The 24942-nt window shown below is 41.0% G+C and overlaps 1 protein-coding gene across 10 annotated transcripts in view; it reads right to left on the bottom strand.

Moving 5' to 3' along the window:
* MIPOL1 (mirror-image polydactyly 1) overlaps nucleotides 1-24942 on the bottom strand; it is a 289347-nt gene that overhangs the window by 159359 nt on the left and 105046 nt on the right. For all 10 annotated transcript variants that reach the window (XM_078853360.1, XM_073349064.2, XM_078853359.1 and 7 more), the window contains 3 exons: nucleotides 24534-24663; nucleotides 18235-18268; nucleotides 17804-17974 (listed from right to left, as the gene is read on the bottom strand). In XM_078853360.1, coding sequence (XP_078709486.1) covers nucleotides 17804-17974; nucleotides 18235-18268; nucleotides 24534-24663 — 335 coding nt within the window. The remainder of the gene's footprint in view (nucleotides 1-17803; nucleotides 17975-18234; nucleotides 18269-24533; nucleotides 24664-24942) is intronic.

The raw sequence follows: 24942 nt of genomic DNA, 5'->3' as shown, positions 1-24942 counted from the left end.
TTCCACCAAGTCATTATCATCATCTCCCCATTCTTACCAGTCTCAACCAACTCAATCTCATCCATAGCTAATCTCACCCAGACAATGATAAAAAAACACCTGGCCACACTCCCTGTAGTAGAACCTCAAAGTTACGAATTGACCAGTTAACCACACATGTGATTTGGAACCGGAAGTACACAATCAAGCAGCAGCAAAGACCATACAGTACACTATGTTAAACATAAATTACTTAAAAAAAAAAAAGGAAAGCAGCATTTTTCTTCTGCATAGTAAAGTTTCAAAATTATATTAAGTCACAGTTCAGATGTAAACCTTTGAAAGAACAACCATAATGTTTTGTTCAGAGTTACGAACATTTCAGAATTATGAAAAACCTCCATTTCCGAGGTGTTCGTAACTCTGAGGTTCTACTGTAAATGAGTTGGAGATATAAACCTAGTTGTCACCAACATACTAAAGGCACTTAATCTTCTTTTAATACTTCTGCGCTCAGTCTCTTAATAGGCTCACAGGCATATTGAAGAGCAAAGATGGCTAAGGAGAACTCTGCAGCAACACCGGGACATTACTACACTTTGGGAGCTCTCAAAAGAAATAATATTGCTACCAGAAAATAGCTCTATCCATTTTTTCTGCTTTGATCTGTAGACAAATCAACTCCACCCCATCACCCCCATGACCCATATCAAAGATAGCTGATAGATGTAACAGCATGATAGCAGCATGAACAAAGATATATTTGGCCACTATTATTTGAAGGTGCCTCCATCCATTGTTCACTTTGCTATTACTTCAGAAAAACTATGAGTCACTGAAATCAATAGAACAACTTTGATTTATACCTGCTGAGGATATGGCCCTAAATGTCCACCAGAAAGATAATTATGACCACAAAAGCAGCCTCTTATACAAGTCATAGATTTCAAAATAAAAATGGCAAATATGGAATATTTTAGGATTCATTCTTAGAATAAACAGTGATAACTTAAAACAAAGAGGGGAGAAGAGGGGAAAAAACATTACGACAAAAGGAAATAAAAATTATTTCCCACCTTCTCCTTCCTAATTTCATTTAGGCAGGACTGATATAGAACTCTTGATATAATTAGTTATTTTTTGTCTTCATAAAATAAATGGATCGAGTTTTCATTGCTATAATAATAAATAATGATGCTTTGCACTTCTAAAGTGTACTCATATGCAATATTAAATTGAGAAACGTATAATCAATTACTATTTAAATAGACATCAGGATTTATGGTGGCTGAGTATAAAGATGCAAATTTTTTTTACATTCAGAAATCTTTTATAGGGTAATAGAAAGACAGACACACACAATGTAGGTACCAATTTTTCCATATAAATGCGTATACTGGATTCCACTTATGTTATTAGGAAGGGAGTGTATAATAAAAATAAAACAAAACCAATCTTTTTTATAATTTCTTTTTTTTAACAAAGAGATAATTCAAATGTATGACAATGTATTTCTGTAGGCAGATTTCATAAGCATGTTGCCTGTGCATACTACAATTTAACAGGAAAACCTCCCCAGCAGTTTGGATAATGTATATTTTTAAAAGTAATACCCACTGAGCCAAATCCAAAAGACCTGAGTCCTTACTCAAGGAAAATTTTCATTAAAGTCAATGTGATTTTTACCTGCTCTGTAAGCAAATCAGATTTTGGCCTAACATTTAGGAAGTGTACAGCACTTTACATCTTCTAAGTACTGTAGAAACATTACTTTAAAAATATCTAAGCATATAATTTCAGGCACCTATACAACTTATTTCAACCACAGTGAGTACAATTCTGCTCTCGGACTAAGTACTGTATGTTACTTATAACACATTGGGAATTTCCTCTACAGGTTGTTAATGAAACAGACCACCAATGATAAACCATTTTTTCCTGTTTCATCCTAAGGTTTTGACATTAAATATTTAAATTAATTCTAGAAAGTGGTTTGGGAGTCTGAGCTGTGTGATCCTAGAGCTTAGCATTATGATAGATGAGTCAAACAGCAATTAATCAAACAAGCTTGTATGCAAATTTATGGGCACTACCTACTGTCATTTTCGAAAAGGGAAGGTGTTTTATGTACTGAATAGAAGATGAATGTTCCAGCTGAAAATTTATTAAAGCTTATAATTAAAGATACAAGGCTTAATCATGCCCTCAAATACTATGTAGATATGTAACTTGTAAATTCTACACAACACATTGTTTGCATAAGCACAACAGGTGATTTAACAATACAAATAGTGATGTATCTCAGGGCAGAATCCAGCCAAAAGTTTGTGACATTAAATGGAGAAAATGCAATATTAATTAAAATTTTGCTTCAAAAGTTCAAAAAGACAAATTTTAATCCCTCTTTTCAAGGAAGTTATGCATTCACATATTTACTCATATTGAGCATTCAGACTAGATACAGGAGTCTATTATAAGAACTTCTTGAAGGAAGATTAGAAAATCCTTACAAATCCTCTATTTTCACTCCCTCCATGTCCTACATGCTGACCTGTCCTTCCAGCTGAGGAACATGGTTCCCAATGGCATGGGTCAATGCCATACCTGTAGTCAACTGAGAGGATAGCTTCAGAGATAGTGTGACAGATTCACTTTCTTAGGGTGAAATCCTAGCTCCAATGAAGTCAATGGGAGTTTGGCTACTGAGTTCAACAGGGCCAGGGTTTCATGGCAAGGCACAAAAAATCTGCCAATACAGAAATCACAGCCTCTACCATGTCAAAGTGAGGAAACTAGTTGAGATTCCAAAGATACAGATCTCAAAATCTTCTCAAACTGCCCTACTAGGGCACAAGAACAGGCATATTGGGTAAGACCAAAGGTCCATCTAGCCCAGTATCCTGTCTTCTGACAGTGGCCAATGCCAGGTGCCGCAGAGGGAATGAACAGAACAGGTAATCATCAAGTGATCCATCCCCTGTCGCCCATTCCCAGCTTCCGACAAACAGAGGCTAGGGACACCATCCCTGCCCATCCTGGCTAATAGCCATTGATGGACCTATACTCCATGAACTTATCTAGTTCTTTTTTGAACCCTGTTATGGTCTTGGTCTTCACAAAATTCTCTGGCAAAGAGTTCCACAGACTGACTGTGCATTGTGAAAAAATACTTCCTTTTGGAAGTATTAAGGATCTCTTATTCCCTCTGGACAGTCTCAGCTTTCCTCCCTTTATGCAACAACATATAAACTGAGACTATAGAACTATATGCAATGATTGAATACATTACTAAATGAAAACTGAAGTGAATATTATTTTCTCTGGGGGTGGGGGTATTACAAGTGAACATACCCAATCCACGGTATAGAGAGGATTAAGTTTGGTGAGTTCACTTACTACAAGACTCCAGAGGACTATAGATCACTTTAAAAACAACAACCCCCCGTCCCCACCACCACCACTTTGCACATTTACTCAGTGTGATCTAATACAATGTCACTCAAAATTTAGGAAAGAGCAAGGGGTGAGCTAACATTCAGGTTTAATTGCACGTCACTCCATGACATACTCATACAGCAGAAAACCACACTGACAAATACCAGAATCACATATGTTTTGGCTTGTTTATCAGAGACCATTTCTGATTTTTTTTTTGTTTTTTGGTACCTGAATAAAAAACACCTCTATTTATTGAAGAACAGACTGACATACAGTCAGGTATGAAAGAACCTGACCTTTGGTAAGATGTTGGGGGACTGGGCAACTCTCCGATGCCATTCCCAGTACCTCAGATACCTTGAGGGAAGTAAAAAGAAAAGGAGTACTTGTGGCACCTTAGAGACTAACCAATTTATTTGAGCATGAGCATGAGGGAAGTAGGTATTCTGTGCTTCACAGCCATAGAGGCTATTGCTACTTCTGAGGAACCTAGCCAGTTTGGAGCTTCTGTAAACTCTGCAGCCAAAGAGGCTCATTTTACCTATTTTACTCCCTAAGGGAAGTAGCACAGAATATAAACATCAAAGACATGACCAGGAAATGGGTGGTTTGGCCTAAAGGTTGGAGCCTTGGGGGCAGCCAGGCCAGGAGGTTAGAGTGGAGCTGAGCTGAAGTCAAGAATCAGGGCCATGGGACACCTGGGGACGTACTTGAGAGCAGAGCTGTGATCAGCAGCCAAATGCCAGGGCCACTGGCTGAGCTGGAGACTTGGTCGGGAAGCAGAGCCAGGAATGTCAAGGATGGAGAAGGACAGGGACTGAAGTGGGCACAAGAGCAGGTGGGGCAGGAGCAGACACAAGAAGCAGGACCAAATGCAGCTGCGAGCAGGGAAAGTGTTGAGCAGCCAGCAAGCTCCAGCTGTTGCTGGGTTAAATAGTTGTTGCCTCCACCCCTCCACCAAGCAAGAAGTGGAAACAGGCAGCACCTGTTAGAATCAGGAGTCCAGTATGTTGCTAAAAGATTGCCCTGCTGTACAAGACTCCCCATACAGTACCACTCCTCTCCCCGCAAAGACAACTCCTAAGGGCCATAAGGCCCAGATTTTTTTGGTGAAAGGCAAGTACAAGCTCAGGAGCATAGGCATTCCCTTCTGGTTCCCAAGATCGTTCTTCCAAGCCACAACATTGCCATTGCACCAGGTAGTAAAGTCGACTTCTGATTTGCTTAGAATTCAGGATTTCTCTGACTTTGCATTCTTCCTGTCCTTGAAGGAAAGTGATGGAGCAGAGCAGTCAGGGAAGTAATTTTCTGTGTAGGGCTTCAGGGGGGACACACAAAAAACTGGATGGACATTCGGGCAGCTGTAGTGGGACTGATGCTTATGTTTCCTTGGCAGACTCCAGATGCTCCATAAATTCCTGGTGAACTTGAAGGTGGGTAATGAGATCTGTCACAACAGTAACTTGCGAGTGCAACTAGATGGAAATGAGGGTGAAAACTGTAATTGGCATAAAATGGACTGTGTTGGATGCAGGTATGGATGGAATTATTTTAAGCAAATTTGGCATATGGCAGGAGAGTGACCCAATCCTCTTGGCAGTAGTTAAGGAAGCACTGAAGGCATTGCTTGAGCATTTGATTTACCTGTTCTGTCTGCCTGTTGGTCTGCAGGTGACAGGATGAGGTGGTAAAGAGTTCAATTCCTAGGAGTTTACAGAGCTCGCACCACAACTGGGAAGTAAATAGCGGGCCCTGATCAGACACTATTCTGGCTGGCAATCCGTGGAACCAAAATATAGTTTAGGAAAAGGCAAGCTGTTTCCTGAGTAGTGGGGAGAGAGTGAAAAGAAATAAAGAGTGCCATCTTAGTGAAAAGATCAACTGCTAGGATGTTGGCGCAACCTTGGGAACAAGATAGTTCTACAGTAAAATCCAGGATTCAGGTGGAAAGGGATGAGCCTGGAGTACGGTTTAGCATGTGGGCACTTGTTCCGACAGTGCAGGTCATAGGAGCGGACATATTTTTTTCACGTCAGTACTTGCCCCTGGCCAGCAGTGAATTTTGTACCACCAAGTCTGGAGTTTTATGGCAGCCAAAATGGCTGGCCATCAGCATATCATGGCACATTCTCAACACTTTGATTCTGGGCTGACCTTCTAGCATATAAAGACTTCCCATGATACAGAAGACCATTGTGCAAATAGAAAGCTGAGCTGGCCAGTGTGTTGGGAGAAATCAAGTGTCTGACAGACTTTGGTCACTTGCAGGTCTTTTGGGAGTCATGTCAGAATAAGGAACACTAAATCCCAGGCTATGGCTCCACAAATAAAATTAGATGGGCATAGCACTGTATCTCAGGGAGCTGTGTTTGTTTCGGCCTATTCATCCTTGCAGGAAAGGGTGTCAGTTTTCCTGTTTCATGACCCAGGGTAGTCGGTAATGATGAAATCAAATTTGTTAAAGAAAAGTGACTAATGGATCTGCTGCTGTTCAAAATGATGGGCTGTTCAAAGATTCTCTAAGTTCGTGTGATAAGTAAGGACCTGGACTGGGAACTGAGACTCATCCTAAAGATGTCTCTATTCTTCAATTGTGGTTTTGATTGCCAGCAGCTCATTGTTCCAGACATCACAGTTTTTCCTTAGCAGGTGTAAGTTTACAAGTATAATACACACAAGGATGGAGTTGGTTATGTGGCCTACATTTTTCAGAAGTACAGCTCCCACTGCAAATTTCAAAGCATCTGCTTCCCCAGTAAAAGATTTAGCAGGGTCTGGATGCACAAGAACAGAAACTGAAGTGAAAGCTTTCTTGGCTGATTGAAGGCTGACTTCCTCCTCTGACCTGACAAAACGAACCTGTTTTTGGAGGAGTACAGTTATGAGTGCCACTAGCTGGGAGAATCATTTAATGAACTGTGGATAAAAACTGGCAAATCCAAGAAAATGCTGAACTCCCTTAATATCTTTTGTGGCCTTCCACCTAGTGATGGCAGACACTTTCCATAGGTCATTTGCTAGGCTCTTTGGGAGAAATGTTGTAACTGAGGAACTCAATAGTGTCATTGTCAAATTCACATTTCTTCAGTTAAGCATAGAGACGAGCCTGGTGAAGTCTGTCAAGGACAAAGAGAATGTGTGTGTGACGTTGCACTCCATATGTTTATGGAAATATGCTAATGAGTGTGAATATGATGTAACTGGAATATGCTTCATGCAAAAGGTCTCTTGTATGGTATCATTACAAAGCTTATAATCTACTGAGTGTGTTCAACCTATTTGTATGAATGTATCATTCTTGTATCTAAAGCTAGAAATATGAAGTATTACTCTGAAATCCTATTGTAATTATATGAAGTGTGGGCCATTAATGGTGGCTTAGAATCTTGATGGCTCCCATTAACTAGAACAATTGGTTGTAAATGGCTCTGTTTACTTGTAAGACTTCCTGTGTTCCTGGGAGTCAGGCCAGAAAGAATGGAGGCTTGGGGCTCACAGGACATGTGACCATGTCACCTCGTACTGGAATCCATCTTAAACCTGGTGCTTTTCCATTTAGAAGGAGAGGTGGGAACCCAGAGAGACAAAAGATCCCCATCTTGTGCCAAAGCTATAAAAGGGGGTGGAACAGAACTAAGGGGGCTGCCAGTCATGAGAAATCCCCTAATTACCACCTGAGCTGGAGCTAACCGGGCAAAGGATTGGGCCCAGACTAAGAAGGAGTCTAGTCTGTAAAAGAAGCTTACTGGAACATCTCTGAGGGTGAGATTTACCTGTATTCAGTTTCTTAATGTATTAGGCTTAGATTTGCATGTTTTGTTTTATTTTGCTTGGTTACTTACTTTGTTCTGTTCGTTATTACTTGAAACCACTTAAATCCTACTTTTTTACTTAATAAAATCACTTTTGTTTATTAATTAACCCAGAGTAAGTGATTAATACCTGGGGGAGCAGACAGCTGTGCATATCTCTCTATCAGTGTTATAGAGGACATGAGTTTACCCTGTATAAGCTTTATGCAGAGTAAAACAGATTTATTTGGGGTTTGGATCCCATTGGGAACTGGGTGTCTGGGTGCTGGAGATAGGTAACCTGCTGAGTGGTTCTCAGTTAAAGCCTGGAGCTTTGGGGGTGTGGTTCAGACCTGGGTCTGTGTTGCAGCAGGCTAGTGTGTCTGGTTCAACAAGGCAGGGTTCTGGAGTCCCAAGCCATCAGGGAAAATGGGCTCAGAGGTAATTTCAGCACATCAGGTGACAGTCCCAAGGGGGTCTCTGTGACTGAACCATGTCACAGTGTGTCATGTAGCTTCTGGTTTTCAGAGAACACAAGGATATCATCTAAATAGATAACAAAATGGTCCATCACATCTCATAAAACATTGTTCACAAACTCTGAAATATAGCTGGAGCATTACATAGCTCAAATGGCATAACTAAATACTCAAAATGTCCCTGTCAAGTGTGAAACACTGTATTCCACCCATCACCTTCCTTCACACAAACCAGCCCATAGGCTGTGTGAAGGTCTAGTTTAGGCAAAACCCTACTCAAGCAAAGTCTCTCAAAAAGTTCCTTAATAAGTGGCGAAGGGTGGCGATTTCAAACTGTCACTCTAGTCAGGAGCTAGTAACACAAGAGCACAGGGAGCCATCTTTTTTGCCATGAAAAAACAACAAAACAAATAGATGCCCCCCACTGGAGAAGTAGAAAGATGAATAAACTCCTTCTCTAAATTCTCATGGAGGTAGTCCCAGAGCATCTGGAATTCCAGTTCTGAGAGGGAGTAAATATGGCCAAAGGGAATGTCAGACTTGGGCTGCAGGTCAATGGGGCAATCTTCAGTGTAAAGTAGTGGCAAAACATCTGCCCTCCTTTTGTCAAAGACATCAGCACAGTCTTGATATTTCTCTAAAATATCTGAAGGGGATAAAAGGGTGACAGAGATGGTGGCATCTATTTTTTAAGTCCCCCCTTCAGCAACTGCATTGCAAGAGGATTAAGGACTAACACTTAACCTTGGAAGACCTGACTGGCAGCAGAACCTTGTGGTAAAGGGCATCATGACTCAGCTCCACTAGATGTGCGTCATAGGCAACCAGCCAAGGAATACTGAGGATGATAGAGGAATGAGGGGGCAGATCAGTTGAAATTTCTGAACCTCCTATTGGCCCTGGAGGGTGGTCACAGTCAACAGTGTTGTCTGGTGAGTTACTGGGCCAGAGGAGAGTGGGGACCCATCAATGGATTCTATCAAACTGGGGATCGAGTTACGTCGAGTGGGGATGTTATGGGTCCAAGCAAAATCTATGTCCATGAAGTTGTCTGAGGACCTTGAATCCACCAGCATTCTCAGCCCAATCTCAGACCTGGCAGTTTATCATAACCAAAAAGGAAGCTGGAGGCTTGCTGGCCAGCCATTGCCAGGGTACTGGTTGTTCCTGACTGGGACAGGACAGAAGTCTTACCGGGGCACCCCTGGACATAGTTCCCAGGTTCTCTGCAATATAAGCATAAGTCTATGGCTTATTGGTGGCTCCTTTCTGCATCAATAAGGCAGGGTTGAATTTGGTTGGCTTGTGGGGAATCGAAAACTGGTCTCCTTTTATAGTCACTGTTCAGCCAGGCGATCACCAATGCTCAGGTACAGCTTGACCAGGGGATCTAAGTCAGATGCTGGCTTTACCTGTGCTGGCTCTTCATTCAAGCCATGCTGAAAATGGTAGCTCTGCGCTGTCTCATTCCACCTAGTGTTGGCCGGTAAGCACTGGAATTCCACAGCGAACCTGGTGACTGGTCTATTTCCCTGGCATACATTCCGAAGCATGCTTTCGGCAGAATGGGAATGGTTCAGATCATCCAAAACAATTGCTATGGCTCAACTGAATTCCTCCAGTTGCCTCAGCAAGGGACAGGAAGTCTCCAGGAGGTGTGATGCCCAGGCCAGGGCCTCCCCAGTTAACAGGATGATAATGAGCTCCACTCAGGCCTGATCAGTGGGAAATGACAGGGATGTAGCATGAACAGGAGTTGGCATCGATTCATGAAGTTGCATTTCCCATGGTCACCGTCAAACTGGGCTGGCAGCAGACTCTTCAGGTCCTGAGGGATCTGGGTCCCAGATAGGAAGATCTGTTCCTACAAGGCTGAGATCTGGGACTGCAGCCTCTGCAAGGTGTTCATTATATCCATCGGAAAGAGGGAGGCCTTAACAGGTGTCAAACCCACAGCTGAACAGTCTTCAGTCTCTCTCTCTTGCACTGCTCAAATTGTCAAGTACATGACTGGATGTTGGCAGTCAGGCCTAATGGTTAGATCAATGGGGGTCGCTAGGCCTGGAGGCTAGAGGAGAGCTAAGCTGGAGTCAAGAATCATGGCCTTGGGACACCTGGGGACATAGTCGAGAGCAGAGCTGAGCGTTAGAACCAGTGATCAGAAGCCAAATGCCAGAGACAATGGGTGAGCCAGAGACTTGGTCAGGAAAAGGAGCCTGAGGTGTCAAGAATGGAGAAGGATAGGGGCTACAGCAGGCGGCAGCAGCAGGCACAGGAAGCCGGACAAAGAGCAGCTGCAGACCAGGAATGTGTTGAGCAGCCAGCCATTTCTGGCTGTTGTTGGGTTAAATCGTAGTTAGCTCCACCCCTCCACCAATCAAGAAGTACAGTCAAATAGGCAGCCCCTGTTAGGATCAGCTGTGTCCAGTGTGTCCCTACAAGACTGCCCCTGCTGCCTCTGGCTGTCTGACAATAAATCAGTTGATCTACTCACCTTTCCCAAAAATGAAGGTTTTGATGAATCTTTGTAAGGAAACTCTTAAAAATAATTAGAATTGCAGTGTAATTAAAGTATTTACCCCATTAACTCTGTGGAACAGAACTGAATGGAAAACTGAGCCCAACTTACAAATAAAAATCACTGTTTGTGTGACCGGGCTTTGTTTTTTGGTGAATTTCTTAGAAGGGTGCATGCCGCCCAGCTTCATGGGCTTAGGCTTCAGAGTGAGGGGGCAAGGAGGTATCCCTACAGCCACCTGTGAGAAAGATGACTTGGGTCTAGTAGCCATTTCCCCTGTTCTACCCTCCCAGAGGGTTATTTTTTGGAGTTAAATCCCACCTTTTAGATTAGAATAAAAAATGAAAGTGCTATCTCCCCCAGCTCTTATCCCCCTCTAACCGAAAGCAGGGCTCACTCCAATATGAGCTGCACAAAAGGGGCATCTTGCAGGCAGAGTCTTTGAGCCTATACTGACTCTCTTGTGCTTACTGCATTAACTCCCTCTGCTCACTCTTCCTGGTGGTAGTTTCCTCCTCCCATTCTCTTGCCTGTTACCAGCTAGAGAAAAAGCACAGGAAATGTGTGGGTGTAGGGATCTTGCTGTATGCTGGCACAAGAGAGGAAATGAACCAAGATAGTCCTAGGGCTAATCAAATTGCAATCACACTCCACACAAGCCAGTGAGTTTGAAAAATCACCCCCACCCCCACAGCTGTCTGCTTCACACAGACAAGTGTGAATCATACCTAAGAATCTGGTATTCTCCTCTGACTCTTAGTATTAGAGGCAGCAGAAGAGGGGGTAGAAGGAGCAGTGTCCTAGCACAGTAGCTCGATCATTGTCAGATGTACCTTCTGGTGCGCTAATGCCAACTCCAGCAAAGTGAACTCAGCAAGTGTTGGCAAAGGCTAGAATAAGCACCACAGTGTAAAACAGAGATGCTAATGTGAAAGATTTCGTGTTTTAAAAAAAATAAAAATAAAAAACAAAAGGTAGTTTCCTCTGTTCTAACAGTGTGGCCATGCGCGATTGCCCCCCTCAACCCGAGGATGCAGATTCCCTAGTTTAGAGTGCAGCCCCAACCTATTTTTCAAATAACCACTTCTTTTGTGGTTTTTAAAGTTATTGCAGCTCACAAGGCGTATTTCTTAAATGAGAAATGTTCACCGATGTGTGGTAAGAAATCTTGAATGCTCTAGGAACCACAGAAAACACTGAGCTCTACACCTTATTTGGTTTAAAACCAGAAGAACGGTTTGAGAACAGCCTCAGAAAGGTTAATAAGAAGTTGGCCCACTGAGACTACTGACATTTATTAGTATTAGTCGTTAGCTGAAATTGATAATGGTAGGCAGTGAAGCGTACTGTTTCTAATCTTTGTTCTCAATTACCATGAAACACTGTCTGATGCCAAACAGTGCCTTGAAATGGAGAAAGGCACTTTAACTTGTTTCAGATGAGCAACTGGGAGTGTGCCAGTTTTGTACATGAACAGTCATAAGCATGTTCCTGCACAGCAGGATGTGATCAAACTATTCAAAACTGTAAAACCAGGGTTGCTTGCCAATTACGTTACTGCTTCAATCCAGGGTATTAAACAGACAATGCTATACTGGTCATGAAACTATTGCTTTTCTTCTACAACAAATTCTACACCTTTAATATTAAACTTTGCGTAGCAACAGGCTATACCTTGATTACAAAATATCTACTCAATGGAAGTTAGGGCTGAAAACACAATAAATACATGACCCTTCTGTAGTATGATCCACGGTCTTGGTTTACAACCTTTAAAAGCACCTTCAAGCTGCACTGATAAAAACATCTCTTTTTGTCCCTCAAAAGGGAAGAAAAAAAAGTTGCAATGCCTTACTCAGTGCCCCAGTTTCAGCTGCCAAACCTTTAATCATATTAACATTCCTGTCCAGAAGGTGTAAAATGGCTTACAGCCAGTTGCTACTTTGAGGCATTATTACACCATATTGCCTCCTGCTGGTAACTATTATCTTTAAAGTATTTAATGAAGATTACCAAAATTTAATGAAGATTACCAAATTGTGACTACAGTGTGTTATATTTGTATTAAATGTTAATCACAAATATATTTGATTACTCAATAAACAAGCAAGACTTGCGAAGAAATACAAGAACTACATTACAAACATTTGAATGGACAGGATATTTCCATGAATGGGTTAAGGTTAAACTGAAAATAAATCAAGAAACTGATTTCTTCATTCTCATGGCAGTCAGCATCTCTGTTTTCTTTTTAAAGAGCAGCCATAAAACAGATACAAGTTCCACACCATAACACAGTATCTGTTCACTAACAAATATATCTTGGCAAATGCAACCACTGCGTTGTGTTTGGGTTTTTGTAAAAAGGGGGTTGACATTGGTATGTGGGGTGGGAAGGTAGGGATGTCAATGTTTAGCCATACTTTAGCTGTTTGTTTTTTATTCATTGGAAAATACATACTAAAAGTAGTATCAAATATTTGAGTTTATATCATTTTATTTGTTTTCACACATACAAAATGTAGTTTGTGTATTTGCTCAGCGATCTAGTGAATGATCTAAGATTGCGTACATGTGTGCTACTCAATACGGTGATAATAGTGTCCAGCTTTCTGTTAAGACATGGTGATCTAGATATTTGTGGTTCACAAAGGGGTGGTTTTTTTTAAAACCACATTTCCTAAAAATTAGTGAGCATTTCTAGTTTGTGCAGCAGTGAAATATGCAAGTAAAATTCTAAGTCACAAAATATAACTAATTAACTATTGTCAAGCATGTGTACAATAGCAGTCTAATTAAATAAATACAATAGAGCCACCACAATGTACTGCAAAAATCACACCTGAAAGACTACTTCAAACAGCCTATATTTACATGCTCATAGAGGGCACCCAATTTATTACAGTGCATCCATTATTTAAGAATATTAAATATTGTCCAACTGAAACGAAACTGATAAGTTAAAGTTTCATGGTCTTCTGTGTTACAGTTTCTCAATCAGAAAATCTGAAAAACTATCAATAATACCAGAAGAGCTAGATGCTGTTCAGGTAAATTGTAGTTAACAGTCAAGTGTCAGGCTGTGAAGGGACTCATTCAGAAGGTTAATGGATTAGCTTAATTAAACATACCCCCTGTAAAACCCTGAAAGCAGGGAGGAAGTGAAATCAGTTATGCTGGTAACTCAAGTGGCAGTGTTGCTCCTTCACCAGATACTAGCAAGTTGTATAGGAGGATGTAACTTTCACAGAGCCTCACAAATACTGAGCTCTTAAATGCTGCACTCCAGGGGACAACCACAGACTACAAATGTCTCCCTATGGGTGTGACTGATTGTAACCCCTGTTTTGGCTCAATTTTTATGATGTGCCTTTGTGTGAATGTGATTTTATGTCCACTGAAAATGGAGAGCTCTCATCTTGCGGATGCTACCAACACCTGTGGCAGGGCCAGGTCTAAATGACAATAATTTGGGTTTATTATAGTATAACTATAGATATTGCCTGAGTTACCTTCAGTCCCGTTGTGCTCTAATGCAAGATTCCCTCTCCTATTCTTCTTGCTGATAAATTGTAATAACTGTTATTACAATCTTAACAAAAGACCAGTAATTTGTATATTGCACAAGTACCCAAACCATTATCAATTAAGAAATGTGGTTTGAAATGGTGGCCACAATTCTAAGATTTCTCTTACACATTCTAGAATATTAGTTTTAGTTATAAAACTACGTGTAAAAATATAAGTTAGGTTTTCCATCAGTAAATTTCATAGAGTTCTATTCGTAATAATTATTTACAATTCATAGCAGAAGCATTTTTTAATGAACATCAAGTGGAGCAGTACTGCTTGGCATCAAATGTTGGTAGTACAATATAATTCACATCACAATTTTTTTTATGACCTGCACGATCTACTTAAAACTACCTGTGTATTATGCTGACAGATGTATAAATTGCCTTTGATGCTCTTGGCACATAAACCATTATTATGTGGAATAACTGACCTTTTATTAATGCTTACTTTAATTATTTGGGAGAGCAACATATCATACATGATTCTGTGAGATTATTCAAACAAGCAATTTAAAAAAAAAAAAAGATTATATATATATATATATATATATATATATATAGGCGCATGTGCACACCGTATCACTCAAATGGTGATATTCAAGAATTTATAGGTTTTACTGACCTTTTACAATTCCTATGTGAAAGGACAAGGACGAAAAAAAAAACCCATAAAAGCAACAAACCAAAAATAAAAATACCAAACATATTCTCCTCCTTTGCCAAAATCTTTTCTCTTACTGGTTGCCCAAATGTCAATGTCCTGTGTAAGAAAAGTCAATAATAATAAAAAAAACAAGCATAAAATGTTCATAGGACTGTTGGGTGTTTCACCAGTAACTATGCTGCTACTAAGCTTTTTTAAAAAATCAAAATATAATCAAATACATTCTGGAATGGCAAATGAATGGAGGAGACAGGAAGCAGCCAAAGATGGACTGAGGAGAAAGAAATGACTGAGATATGTTCAGGTAAATTTGTATAAATTTAATCAACAAATTAAAAATAGTTGAGAAGCCAATACAAATACAGGTGATTTGACAAACTATTTATGCTTTGCTCAAATAACTTTTTATAATTCTACCTGAAACTCTTGTCACACGTGTTCCTCGGCTAGTCTATCCATTGTACTCTATCAGTTATTATCCATTTACTGTAGAACACCCCAACCCCATTAGTCTGTGAAAGATGCCCATACCTGTGCAGAGGGCCAACACAAGACCATGTGGTTTTAATGGTACATAGATTCTGGACATCTTTATGAGACTGACTGAAGTAGCCCTGTGTGGCTCCAGCAGGCTCCCGCAACAGGAACGAGGAACAAAGACTCTGATAGAAGTAGGTCCTCTGACTCCACCCCTTTCTCTGATGCAGGAGCCCTCTCTTTGCATTGTGTATACACCCCCTGCACAGAAACCTCTTGCACAGTAAGAGCAGAATTTGTCTCTAAATGCCTATCATTTATTTGATATATACATTAAGACACAGATCCTACTCCCCTTGAAACTAAAAAAATAAAAAAAAATATTCACACCATCCAATGCTGCAAAGCAACTGCTCCAACACATGTTCTCAGAAATTATCTCGTTTTAATATATCTGTCCTGAGCAAAGAATGAACCAACAGACAAGGGAAGCGTAGTGAAAAATCTCTGAACAATTTCTTAATCACCTGGCTCATTCATGACATTTCATGCAATACAACTTTCCAGATTCCCAGAGATATTATTTCATCTTAAAGAAAAATTATTTATTTTGTAATGTTTGTCTTCTGTGTTTGGAATACTGTGGAGGGGAAATGCAAAAACACAAAAAATAAAGGAACCCAACATTAATGCCAGTGGCAATTCCATAACTACATGAACATGGCTGCATGCCAAGTAGAGGTCCTGGCCAGGGTAAAATAGGGTAGAACATAAGAACAGATGTGACAGCAGAAGAGGAGGAAGATTCAGGGTTTGGAGAGGACACTCTCCTACCTGGTAGCTTCTTGTTGAAAACATTAGTTGAATCTACATTGCACCAACAAAGACCATAAACTGACTTTAAAAACTAGTTAATCCCCAGATGGATGCTACTTGGAGACTGGATAATTTAGATAATTAAGGTTCAGGGAGCATGTTGGATTTCTGGCTCTCTGAGAGGCAGGGCCAGATCACAGCTCTTGCATGAGATGAGTGCTTAATGGCTGTATGTACCCCCCACCTAAAGTCCCCTTATTCTCTCCCAGCTGCCACATGATCTGCCTATTCCTATGACCTGATCCCAAAGGACAGAACCCAGGAATGTGGAAACAGGTCATATCAGGTGCTAAGTCTAGGAGCAGCCAAGACTGGGCACAGAACCCAAAGCGATTCTATGGTGAGGTACGACTGGTAGCCCATGGAAGCAACTGAGTTCTCTCAGAGGAGGGCTCTCTGCCTGCTTCAGGGAAGGGGAACAGTGTTTTTTTGTGGAGTTAAGGAGATGGAAGGGGTTGTGTGTTCAGAGGTATCAGGAGCAGGAAGGGCATCAAACTTCTGCCGAGTATAGTAAAAGAGGCAAAGACACGGAATACCAGGACTGTATATCAAGGACTTGATTTTTAGCTCTTGAATGCAGAACCCTAGGGAAGAATTTGCTTGTCTTAAAGAGTAGCTATATGTGACAGGATTTCTCTGCCATTTATAATGGTTATCCCTTTACAAATATTTAGGACTCACTGCACTGTTGCCCTGCACCTTGTGTGCCCATTTACACCATCACAATGACCGCCCTGCACCTTTAAGTGGGGGTAATTTGGCTGGGTGGCTGAGTGAATGGAACAGTGCTTTATGGATTTGGGGTAGGGAAGGGAATAGGGATGAAAACTGTTGCAAAAAGGGGTCAGCATGGTCACTGACTCATCCCCTAGGAATGCAGGATTTAAAAGGGGCAGCTCTGGGCCTGAAGCCACCCTTTTACATGGAGCAGTCTGAAGAAGGATCCACCCTCCCTCCCCTTTAGGTGGTAAAATACCAGGTTTGGTCTACACCTGCTGTAGGCATTATGCTAGTCGCCCCTTTTTTAGGGGGGCTGGGAAGGAATTTTTCCTTTATCACCATATTGGTCTGGGTGCAGTTCGGGTTTTTTCACCTTCCCCACAGTGGGTTCAGCAAGGGCTCTGTTCATGCATGGCATGACGGGCAGTAGGCTATATGTCGCAACTCATTATTTAAGTGTAAGGCGGATGTCCAGGGCAGGTACTCCATAGGGAAGGTATACAGTAACCAGATAAATGTTTTGGAAAAGGACTTAAAAGAGATGTTCATTAAAGGAATGAATAGGGGAAGTTGGGGACTCCTATGATTGGTATGGCAGGGAGTCAACCCCCCATTCTTATAGCCCACCTTAACCCTCCTACGAGGGGGATGGATGGTAAATTCCTAGCATTGGATTTTCTGAGGGACCTGGATGGAAAAAGAGGGGGAGCTGGTGGGAGCCCCTAGGTATGATAAGGTCCCAGCAATAAATTTGCTGGATGGACTTGGATGGAAAAAAGAGGGGGAGTTGATAAAAGCCCCCCAGATAATTACAGCATAAACATGGGGTTACCTGCACTGTATAGTTTTATCTGCTGGGTAGTCCCTGATATCTAATAATAAAGTTGCATCCATGTCAAATGTCTCTTGTCCTTCTTTCGGCATAGCCGGACAATGAGCTGCACAACTGAGCTCTTAGCAGTTCTATAAAGGTTAGTACTTTGGAAGCTGTACTTAAAAAAAGAAAAAAAACACAGAGAAGCATCTTCTGTAACCAGGAGTGTTAGATGCAAAAAAATAATCTTTTCTCTTTGAACAGTGGCTTGCAAACATTGTTAAAGCCATTTTAAATAGCATTCCGATGGTACTACAATAATTGCATAGTGTTCATGAGTTCTCTATGTGGAAGGACTTTTTAAAAGGTGAACTTTGAACAGGAAACATACATGGAAGACTTTGTTTCACCAAACATGGGGGAAGAGAGAGAGTTTGGCATTGAATGTTTTTATAGACTAGTAGGGACTTACTTGAGACAAAGCAGCATCCCGTTCTTCTATCACTGCATTCATTTCCTCAGCTGTTATTTTCTTTCTACGCTCCTTGGTCCTGTGTATTCGATCCACAATTATAGCTCCATTCTTCTGTATAGCTATCCCTGTGTCTGCATTGTTTATTCTGTTCAGTAATTCCTGTAATGTCTACCAACAGCATTATATGTTAGTCAGACATGAAGTTTTAATATATTTTATTTAATATAGGGTTTTAATTAATAGGCACATGTGAATTGTAAATTGACTGAGTGAAGTTATTGAATTTTCATATTGCAGCAAAGATGTACATTATTAGTGTGTCAATTCTTCTTTTTTCCCACATCTTAGTTCTTGAAACCCACTCAATTGAACTTAAGCCTCTAAGATATAAGACTGACATCAAGAAATCTCCTCAGAGAATGGCTTACCATGTCATTTTCTTCAGGGTTAATATTTTCTAGCCTAGAAAAAAGGGACACAGAAAGCCTGATCAGTAGCATTTCCTTAGTGCAGCAAAATGAGTTCGCTTTTTAAATCTTTAGAACCTCAAGTAATTTCATTCTACTAGTCTTTAGAGTCAACCATGACACTGAACATATTAAAGTGCCACCTGCTTGACTCCATCTTTCAATAATGCTCCATATCTTCAGCACTGACTTCAGACTGTTAAGTTATTAATGTTTACTGCTATATATGACTACAAGGATCAATTGTTCATATGTGCTTAGATGAAGAAAGTTCCCTAGTGATAGAAGGCGTTGGTGCTCTTATTTTATTTATTTCTGGACTTACAACTTTAACCTGAAATTATATTCGTGTTGTCTTTATTGCACCCCAAAATGCAATGGGACAGTAGGTTTGTGTGGGTGGGTGGGTGGGGTGGGTGGGGAGGGTTGGGGTTGGGGTTGTTTTAACAAAATGTCATTCTTCCCCTCCACCTAGGAGGACAAACATTTTAGTTAAACCTCACTTAGAAATTTTGTTTTATCCTATCACAAAATATAGGAGTTAAATTAAGCCTCCGGTGGTGCCCTTCCTTAATTCTGGAACAAAAATATTGAACTCTTTCCTTCTTTGTTTCACTGGCACATTTACTCATATGTAAAGAAGCAGTAAACAGTTTTACTGCTTTGTCGAACAACTGCTATTGTGCTCTGCAACAGCAATGAGTAATAGCACAAATTTCTGCATACAGAGATGATTAAACAGGAAATTACACTTTTTTCTATAATAATTAACAAGTTAATTATAATTAATATCAAAACATCTGATTATTTACAGAACATTTGGGGGTCCAAAATACAGAGATTAATACCTTGTTAAAAATTAAGATTAAACATTAAAGAAGTGCAGCCTCTCCCAGTTCATGGCTACTTAAGCAAGTGGTGGATCCAGTACATATTAAGTAGCTTAAGAAAAAGCAGTTCTGGCAGAGGCTGTAATGTAACATTTCAAAAACAGTTACTGCAATCATCACACTTCCAATGTCTGCCAAAGAACTAGGTGTAATTTGTACTGTGATGCTGTTGTCAGAGATCACCCTTCAAACATCCCTGTGCCACACAGCAATTGACAGTGTACTAACCCTGTGCCTTTGAATGCACTAGTCTTCATGACCCTAAATATGGCATAGCCTCTTATGCACACTAAGCTAGGAACTCAACCCATTCCTGCCATCTGACCTTTGACATTTAATACTAGTGCAGTTACCTAGTATCATAATTAGTGAATTTCCTCTGTGTTTTCTGTTCAATTTGTACAGGTTCATAGTCAGACAAAGTCACCCGAATTCTTGTAATCACGGGAAGCAATTCAGAAAGGAATGCTCTATTGCTGCTGTGCAGTGGAAGACATTTATTTGGGAGGTTCTGAGCAGATGGTATTCCCAGCATACCCCAAAACAATAAACATGTGCTGAGTAGGTTTGAACCTTACCTCTTTGATGGGATTTGACCTTATTAACAAGTTTACACACAAAATGTAAACTCCAGCCTGAACTCTCACTCATAGCTTAGTTATTCCTAGAGTTACTCCTTTCAAACAGGTCAGTCCAAGCCCCTAGATTCCTCTGACTAATGCGGCCATCATCATTTCCAGAGCAGGCAAATGATCTACATCTGCCACTGTGAGTCAGCAGGATTCAACTGGCAGCTCCCTATGCGTTTCCAACACCTGCTAACAGGGTGGGTCAACGGTAGAACCCAGCCGACTAGAAGGGAAAAATGAGTATTATTACCCTTTGTGGGTAAGGCTATCTCCTAAATCTGATTTTGGGCCAGATTTATGGGCAATGATACTTAAGTAACTTGTAAAAATCAATTGACTAACAGAGCACACATTAAAGGCAGCCATACTATTGCAAGGGATCTAGTTTTATTTTAACCCATTGGCCAGTGGCAACTGGCATTTCCCAGCTTTATTCTCTAATGCAATCAACAAGTACAAACAACAAAGCATGAATGCAAATTGCCAACTCTCAATACCAAGAGGTTGAATACAAAAGTGGAAAAATAATGGGGGCATTTCAGTCTGGAAAAATGCAGGTTGTTTACTGTGTAAAAATCAGCAGTGCCACCAAGAAAAAAGTTTGTAAGGGAAGCTTCATGAGAATAGTTTTTCTAATGAAGTCTTTCCTACCAATTATCTGTGATACAGAAACCACATTTATGCTAGGGCATTAGAGTAAGAAAAAAATGCCAGCTAATAAAAATACCCAACAAGAGGCAGATATCCATTTTGTCCTAGAGAAAAGAAACAGTTAATGAGGTTTTCTACTAAGGTCAAATATTTAAAAAGTAGCAACTAAGTACAATGCAAAATCTGTTGTACTTACTTTATGTGACAGGTTTCAGAGTAACAGCCGTGTTAGTCTGTATTCGCAAAAAGAAAAGGAGGACTTGTGGCACCTTAGAGACTAACCAATTTATTTGAGCATAAGCTTTCGTGAGCTACAGCTCACTTCATTGGATGTTGTAGCTCACGAAAGCTTATGCTCAAATAAATTGGTTAGTCTCTAAGGTGCCACAACTACTCCTTTTCTTTTTACTTTATGTGGTACAACACTTACAGATACTATCCTTGCTACTGTGAAATACTGTCTGTTCTCAGTGATACAATGTATTTTTGGGATGAATTCAAGTTGCAGCACAATTTCCAGAATTGTGAACATTTGGACCAATACTCAATTCTCATTCTGCAAAGAAGGACCAATCCTAGGGATCATACTGGGGAAATAGAGTCAGATATATCATCTTGATATTCTTTACCTGCCTGATACATGGAGCCCTTTAGTGGCTTCATACAAACAGACATGATTAGGGCTCTCTCTAGCTCCCTGGAGTAGTGGTTCCCAACTTTTTTCTGTTAGAACACCTCTCTACTGCCAGTTCAGCAGATGTCATCTTTCCTTTCTCTCTGGCTATTTTCTCTCATTTCTCCTTTCCCATGTGCTCCCCCCCCCCTTCTTGTCTCTCTTTTCTGTATACTTTTTCTTTATTTACCCTTTTAACTTATTGCTCTTTTACATGTGCTTTGTTGGCTCTTCTTCCCTTATGCCCCGATACCCTCCTCCTTTCTAGTACTCTATTCCCCTTCCCTATGTCCTCTCGCACCAGAAGCCTTTATGCAGCTGTTGTGAGAGTTGTCTGTTGGTGAAACCCAGGGCTGAACAAGGGTCATGAAAGGAGTAAAGCTGCTGCCTGAGCCTGACACTTGGAACCATACACAAGCGGCTCTTGCAATGTGCTCCATCAGAGTCCACAACAGAAGCAAAGAGGGAAGGGGAATGGCTTATAAGCTAACTATTGTTTTATCTTCAGATGCAACAGCACATTTGCAGAGAGAGAGAGAAAGAGTGAGAGTGTATTGGGGGGCATCTGGGTCCTACATCTTTCCCCACCCACACTAAACCTCTGCATTCATAACAACAAAAGAATGGTCACACTGCATCAGACCAATGGTCCATTGAGCCCACTCTCCCATCTTCTGACAGTGGCCAGTGCCAGATGCTTCAGGGGAATGAACAGAACAGGGCAATTTATTGAGGGATCCATCCCCTTTCATCGTGTCCCTAGCTTCTGGCAGTTGAGGTTCAGGGACATCCAGAGCATGGTGTTGTGCCTTTAGTACGAACCTCTATTATGGTATTTTAAAGAAGTTTCCATACAGCTTGCAGGGATTTCATTCATGATTGTTCCTTTAATTTCCTCCTCATTTTTGTGTAGTTCCTCTTTTTGAAGTTAAATGCTACTGTGGTGGGTTTCTTTGGTATTTTCCACCCTACAGGGATAAGTTTAATTACATTATAGTGGCTATTACCAAGCAATTCAGCTACATTCACCTTTTGGACCAGATCTTGTGTGCCATTGAGGACTAACTCAAGAATTGTTTCTTCCCCGTGGGTTCCAGGACTAGCTGCTCCAAGAAGCAGTCATTAATGGTGTCCAGAAATTTCATCTCTACATCCTGTCTTGAGGTGACGTGTACCCAATCAATATATGGATAGTTAAAATCCCTCATTATTATTGAGTTTTCTGTTTCTGTAGCCTCTCCAATCTCCCTGAGCATTTCCCAAACACAGTCACCATCCTGGTCAGGTGGCCGATAGTATTTTTCTGCTGCTATATTCTTATTAATTCAGCATGGAATTGAGATTCTATGGTGTAGTTTGATTCATTTAAGATTTTTAGTATGTTTGAATCTATGCTTTCCTTCACATATAATGCCATTCCCTCACCAGCATTACCTATTCTGTCATTCCACTTTAGCTAGTCTGCCACTCTCTATGGTTGGAAACACTAGCCTCGTTTGCTCACTAGAGCTGGCATTTTTTGACAGAATGTTTTTTCACTGGAAAATGCAGATCTGTCTAAATGTATTGGTTTCAATAAAACTTTTGTTCGGATGGGTCCTCAGGTCCAGAATGCAGTTTCTGGTCAGACACACCTCCCCACCAGTAGTTATAGCACTCTCCTGGGACATGGGAGACTCAAGTTCAAGTCCCTGCTCTGCCTCTGGCAGTCTTTCCCACAACCCAGGTCAGTGCCCTAACCACTAGGCAAGGGGTGGGCAAACTTCTTGGCTTGAGGGCCACATCAGGGTTGGAAAACTGCATGGAGGGCCAGGTAGGGAAAGCTGTGCCTCCCCAAACAGCCTGGCCCCTTATCCACCCCCCTCAGAACCTCCGACCCATCCAACCCACCCTGCTCCTTGTCCCCTGACCACCCCCTCCTGGGACCCCTACCCCTAACTGCCGCCTGGAACCCCACCCCTTATCCAACTCCCCCTGCTCACTGTTCCCTGACTGCCCCAGAACCTCTGCCCCATCCAACCTCCTCCTTCTCCCTGTCCCCTGACTGCCCCGACCCCTATCCACACCCCTGCCCCGACTGCCCCCTGGGATCCCACACCCATCCAAGCCCCCCTGCTCCCTGTCCCCTAACCGTAGTTTGCCCACTTCTGTGCTAGGCCATAGATCCAGTCTCTCAATCTGTCCTGTTGGAGCTGTTCCATTTTATATAAATATTTAAAGATTCATTGGCCCAGAATGTATCACAGCCGCTCTCATATTTTACATAAAATATTTCAAAAAGGTCTCTGATTCATTCCTATGTGGACCAAAAACCAAGAACATTTTCATGAAATAGATTTCTTGTTTTCCAGCCAACCCTAGCGCTCATACTCTGATACTAGGTTGTCTTCTCAGAAAGATAGAGGTCCCATGGGCAGTGGCGACATAGGACCCTAACAAACCCTTAAAAAAAACCTGGCTTTTGGAGCCTAGCCTGGGGGTCAGCAGTAGTGGGAGAGGAATCTAGTCTTGTGCCCAACGAGTTTGTGCTTGACAGACTAGTCGAGACAAAAAAACACAAGGAGAAGAGAACAATAATTATGAAGAAACAGCATTCTGGGTTCTGGTCTATCCTGGAATGGGAGTAATTAAGAGGGGTATGTGTGTATGCATGCATGACAGCATGCATATTTGGGTGGGAGGAAGGTGGGAATTGTTGGGCAAATGAGAAATAAAAGGCAAGCTAGGGAGGATGTACTGGGGAAACAGGGAAAAGGAGAAAATTAGGGATGGGCAAGAAAGTGAGAAGAGGAAACAGTAGAGGAAGAAAGAAAGAGAAAAGAGAACAAGAAGGATAAAAAAATATAAAGGAAAAGAGAAAGAGAATGAGAAATTAAAATAGTTCTTCCTAAATTAAGAATGACTTTTGCTTAAATGAGAACAAGTAGGAGGGTAATGCAGATAATTTTTTCCACACTTCCACTGTAATTAGTAGATATTTTGCTAAAAGAAATGTCTAGTGGGCTAAAAGATTTGATTGATTTCCTATACAGTGCAACTTCTGACCGACAAACTTGTACTCCATGTGAAGAAACCACTGTATGAAATGTCACACTTCCCTAATTTATCTCTGAATAAATCAATAGTGGATCTTTTTCTCTCTCTCTTCTTTCTTTTCTTTACTTTTTTGCAACCAGAATCATTCACCTTGTTCTCCATCTGGGGAGAAAAACATGACCTCATTTGATCATGTGTTTTTTTTTTTAAAAAACCTACACACACAGTTGGAATATTTAGACTATCGATATCCTCTTACGTTCTATCACACTGAAATTCATGTTAAGATTTACCACATGTTCACTTTTGAGTACTATCAAGTTTCCCTTGGCTTCCAATAAATAGCCATCTCTTCACATATAGCAGAAAAAACATACATACTCTTTAAGGGACTGCTCCAAATCCTTGGCTCGAAGAAGTGCTTCATCTCGCTCTTCATTGGCTAACCTAAGTCTAGCCATGACAGCTTCATCACGTTCTCGTTGAGCTGTATAAACTTCTTCCACGAGTGCTGCAAAATGACCAGTGTGTTTAGCACTGCTTTAGTTGTATCTTCACATGGGGCCCTATCTAACGCCTATAGAAATCAATAGTTTTTCCACTCATTTCAGTGTCCTTTGGATCAGGTCTTCACTGTACTTCCTATACAAAATATTTGCTAATGTGAAGATACCATAACAAGATTTTGCTTTATAGTTTTGAGAATATCAAAGTGCTATTGCTAGTTAACATACCTAGAGGAATAAGGAAGGGACAAGGTTTCAAGATTGACCTTCAAACTCATCACACA

This window comes from Lepidochelys kempii, chromosome 6 (genome assembly GCF_965140285.1).
Source record: "Lepidochelys kempii isolate rLepKem1 chromosome 6, rLepKem1.hap1, whole genome shotgun sequence".
Lineage (NCBI taxonomy): Eukaryota > Metazoa > Chordata > Testudines > Cheloniidae > Lepidochelys > Lepidochelys kempii.
Note: the sequence above shows the minus strand (reverse complement) of the source record. Positions and strands in the feature narration are given on the sequence as shown.